Genomic DNA, 5,000 nt, shown 5'->3' with positions numbered 1-5,000 from the left:
CACACACAGCTCTCAGCCTAGCTACAGACTCACACACACACGCACAACTCTCAGCCTATGTACAGACTCACACACACACACACACAAACACGGCTCTCAGCCTAGCTACAGACTCACACACACACACACACACACACACAGCTCTCAGCCTAGCTTCTCTCCCTCAAGTTTGTGAAATTCTAAACCAGAGCTTTGCTCCAGGAAGTCTGAGATCCATGCTTCATGCTTCATGCTTCATGCTTCATGCTTCAGGCTTCAGGCTTCATGCCTCAAACTTCAAGCTTCAGGCTTCATGCTTCATTCTTGGTTTTTAGTGCTGTAGAGACAGTAGGATTATAGGCCTTCTTACCTTAGTGATCGTACGAATCATCTTCTCACCTGAAGATGTGGACAGAGAGAAACCTGCAAACATAACTCAGAAAAGCAACACAGCTTGGCACTCTATTTGTAAGTAATACATGTGATTTGTACATTTGGATGGTACAATAAAACAGACATGCAGAAATGCTTTGGAGCTGAAGCAGGTTGTGTGCTTATGTTGTATATTGTTATTGTATTGTGTGTTTCAGTTGTATGAAATTCATCAGTGCTGGTTACATTTCCCTTTAGATAGTTTATAGCTCCTAAGTGAACTTAGGTTAACCATGCCTGTACATGTTTTATGTGTAGTTGGCATGATTCTTAAAATATTTTCCTGCTGTAAGTTACCTTTGTAAAAACGAAAATGAAAACCTTTTTATATTCCCTTCTGTCAGATGTTTCTCATTTCTCTTCATTCCCAGTGTTACTGGGTTTGAGGGCAACTCTTCGGCTGTTTTCCTTGTTTAAATGCTCAGATGTTTGAATGAAATCCAAGAAGTGTTTTTTGAAAAGAAATGCATGGTCAAATAAAAATCCTGTTGCTAGAAATGGCTTTAAATTCAAGCAGGGACAGAATTCTCATCAGTAGAGTCTCTGTGTGTGTGTGTGTGTGTGTGTGTGTGTGTGTGTCTGTGTGTGTGTGTGTGTGCGTGTGTGTGCTTCAGTCTGTACCCGACATCGATGTTTGTGAGGAATGATTTGCATCAGAGACACTGACACACACACACACACACACACACAGTACACACATGCTCAGCCACACACACACAGACACACACACATACACACACACATACAGACATGCAAACACACACACTCACACACACTCACACACACACACTCACACACACTCACACACACTCACACACACACACACACACACAGTACACACACACATGCTCAGACACACACAGTACACACACGCTCAGCCACACACGCACACACACATACCACACACACACACACGCTCAGCCACACACACACACACACACACACAGACACACACGCTCAGCCACACACTTGGAAACAACAGTATTTTTGGATCCAATTTTTGTTCAAGTCTAATGTGTCCCTCTCAGCTGTTATGAAGTGATCCTGTGTTTTAATCACGTACACGGTACTTAAACATAGATTGATACCTTAATCGCCCTCTGTATAGGATATAGAAGGCGATCAAGAGAATTTCAACATCCAACAAATGCACATAAATTACAAAACAGCCTACTGTAATATTCAGGGATAGAAGATTAGCACTTAAAAATAAGATATTTGCCAAGTGGCTGAGGAATTCTGATGACGTGTGAAAGGGAGGATTCATTACTTTGTGTAATATTCCGTTTACCTTTAAAAGGCTTTTCTAAATATAAGGAGTATGAGTCAGTCTGCTGAGATTATCCCCAGTGCCAGTCACAGCAGTGCCACATATCAGTTGTGGTGTAACTTTGGAGGCATCCTATGACTTTTCCGTCCGCTCATCATTTACTCGTAGGTCACCTGACAGGAATGGGCTTTTTAAAGTGCAGCTTATGGTGTTAAATAATAAACTTAATAAATAATAAATTCAAAGACATTACACATTTACATAAAAATTGACAAGTATGGACAGACATACCCAAAACACGAAAATAAATGCTTTAGGAGGTTTATAACCATGACGGAGAGTCGTAAACGCTCAAAACTCACTATTTGATTTAATAAAAAACTAATCACACTACGGTGCAAACGCAGCATTCGGGCTCATCCTTCCTATACCGCCTGCTTTGGCCAGCGCTCGTCCAGCGAGAAGCAGGGCCAGATCTAGAGGTGGGCAAGGATGGGCAATGCCCGCCTAAATCTTTGCTGTGCCCACCCAATTGGTCAACTTTATTCTGCGCCAATATTGGACACGGCTCTGGACTCTCTTGACTGTTTATTTATTTATTTTTTAAGTGCCCTGAACTGATGTCCCCCTTTACATTAATTTTGTAGCAGTAAGATTACATTAATTCTAGGGTGAGTTTTTCTCTATATCCTCATGCTACAATCGATTGTAAATCCACATTTTAAAGCTGATATTTTAAAAATTTTCTTCCCGGGGGGGGGGCATACCCCCGGACCCACCTAGGGGGTTTGCATCTTTGTCACCTTTTTCACCCCTGATCAGTTTGCATCCCTGTACACCTTCCCTGCCCACTTCGGACCACCACAGTGCAGTCAGCAGTGTAGTTCCTGCTGCTGAAAATCATATATATCTGAATAATAGTTAGGGTTAGGGTTAGGGTTAGTGTACCATCCCAACCGACAATATGTCTTGTTCGTTTAATCCGAGCTGGTACCGAAAACACCAGGAAAACAGCTCAACGCTGTAGTATAGCCCACTGTGTGCCCACCCCAAATTTCTAATTGCCCCCCCAATCTGAACAGTCTAGATCCGGGCCTGGCGAGAAGTAGCCTACATAGAAGCTACTCGTTTTCATGATCTTCCCTAAATATAAACCACCACCAGGATTGTTTGAACCATGGAACATACTGCTCATCTAACTTCTATTTAACAAATTATGAGGAATGACTTCAAATGCTAAATCTGGCCAACGAAGTGCACGTGAGGAAACGTGAAGACGACGTCAGTTCGTTCTGTAAATAAAGTTACCGCTCATCTTGTCATAATGTCCGCCCATCCACACGGAGTCGCTATTACGCAGGCGTGAGTAAATTCATTGTCCGGAGGGCCGTAGTATTTGATCCTTCTGCCTTTCCGTAGCCCGGAAGTAGTGTTTCGCAACGAACCGGCGTGTGACTTTCACAGGCTGTCCAAGTGAACGGGGTGCAAATATTTCCAGCCCGGACCATCAAAATGCGGCTTTTAAAAGCAGGACTGATTTTGAGCCAAAAGCACTTAAAGAACCCCGCAACAGTAACTTTAAAACAGGTAAGATAAAACGCTGATGTTGTGTTCACCTCCTTTCGTATGTTGTGTTGTTCTTACGGCTTGGTAAGCGGCGCTGTCAGTGATCTGTCAGTGGATGGGTTGAGTTAAGCTGTGCTGGCCACAGTTGTCACCAACTAACTATTGCCATGGTAAACGGATTACGACATTATTGCTAGCTAAACGTATTTGCCATTTGGGTATGTACTACATTCTAGCAAAATTACAATTTAGTTTCAAATTTAGATTTAAGAATGGTTAGCTGTGTAGCTTGCTACAGCTAGCTGGCTATCAAGGTAAGGGGTTTTCTGGCTTGTAGTACAGGTGTCCAGCTATTTATCGAGGTTGCTTGAAAATGAGATGCAGTCGTCCTCTCTTTAACTTTTTATTTAAAGAATCCAGCTGGTAAATCCAGCTGTTTCGATGACGGTTGCTCCAATGCCATGGCAACTGTTAGCTTAATAGTTTTTCTGTTGAACACACAGATCTTGTTTGTCGTTCACAAAACCATGGAGAGCTCCTTTCTTACCTGGCCTGAAGTGGAGTTCTACTAATCACGAGCTTCACTCCAGTAACGTGTTACTTTTTAGAGTCTACAGCCCTTTTACAGAAAAGAAAAATAGCTTTTTATTTCTTGGCACCTAAAAGCTGGAATAATCAGAACTAACTTGGAATGGTCGTGTTAATATCGTTCTCTGATTTTCGACAACATTGTTTCTGCGTTCCGCTGAGGTCTGCGCCTGTCATTGGTCTTGATTGTCTGTTGTAAGCCCACAGCTGTCCTTTACTGCCTTGTTATATTTAAAGATAATAAATGAAATCTAACAAGGCCAGATTATACTGGGTCAAAGATGAGAAGAAATCCTGGAATGTTGGTTCAAACTGATGTTTGTCGTGGGATGTTTGCAGTGGATTAAAGGTCATGCTGCTGTGTGTGAGCGCAGTATTACTATTTTAGTAAAGTGTGCTTTCTTTGTCCCCAGGTCCTGGTGAACAGCTGTCGGACGTGTTCCTCTGGCACCGTCCCGAACGAGAGAATACGTAACATCGGAATCTCCGCGCACATCGACTCCGGGAAGACCACCTTAACCGAGCGCGTGCTGTACTACACGGGCAGGATAGTGGAGATGCACGAGGTAACGGGTTTATAAATATGCGCTCTTTTGGTTAACACGATTAGTCATTGGGTTAATTCTGTTTTATGAGTGAACCATGCCATTGTGCTTAGGCAGCCGCGCATTTGAGCTGTTTGCTGCCTGGCCTGTTCTCTCTCAGGTGAAAGGGAAGGATGGAGTTGGAGCCATAATGGACTCCATGGAGCTGGAGAGGCAGAGAGGGATCACCATCCAATCAGCAGCTACATACACCATGTGGAGACAGCACAACATCAACATTATTGACACACCAGGTACTGAGATCACAGCTGAATGGCTCTCACTCTGTTGTGTTGAATGTTGGTGGTATTGTGTTGAATGTTGACGGTATTGTGTTGAATGTTGACGGTATTGTGTTGAATGTTGACGGTATTGTGTTGAATGTTGACGGTATTGTGTTTAATGTTGGTGGTATTGTGTTTAATGTTGACGGTATTGTGTTGAATGTTGACGGTATTGTGTTGAATGTTGACGGTATTGTGTTGAATGTTGACGGTATTGTGTTTAATGTTGGTGGTATTGTGTTGAATGTTGGTGGTATTGTGTTGAATGTTGGTGGTATTGTGTTGAATGTTGGTGGT

The 5,000-nt window shown here is 42.8% G+C and overlaps 1 protein-coding gene across 3 annotated transcripts in view; it reads left to right on the top strand.

Moving 5' to 3' along the window:
- Positions 1 to 3,104: 3,104 nt before the first annotated feature.
- The window catches only part of gfm1 (G elongation factor, mitochondrial 1), a 17,928-nt gene continuing 16,032 nt past the window's right edge, over positions 3,105 to 5,000 (top strand). For all 3 annotated transcript variants that reach the window (XM_035385883.1, XM_035385884.1, XM_035385885.1), the window contains exons 1-3: positions 3,105 to 3,268; positions 4,249 to 4,401; positions 4,541 to 4,673. In XM_035385883.1, coding sequence (XP_035241774.1) covers positions 3,194 to 3,268; positions 4,249 to 4,401; positions 4,541 to 4,673 — 361 coding nt within the window. In that variant the 5' untranslated portion in view covers positions 3,105 to 3,193. The remainder of the gene's footprint in view (positions 3,269 to 4,248; positions 4,402 to 4,540; positions 4,674 to 5,000) is intronic.

Source organism: Anguilla anguilla, chromosome 12, assembly GCF_013347855.1.
Source record: "Anguilla anguilla isolate fAngAng1 chromosome 12, fAngAng1.pri, whole genome shotgun sequence".
Taxonomy (NCBI): Eukaryota; Metazoa; Chordata; class Actinopteri; order Anguilliformes; family Anguillidae; genus Anguilla; species Anguilla anguilla.
This window is presented reverse-complemented; position numbering and strand designations above follow the sequence as displayed.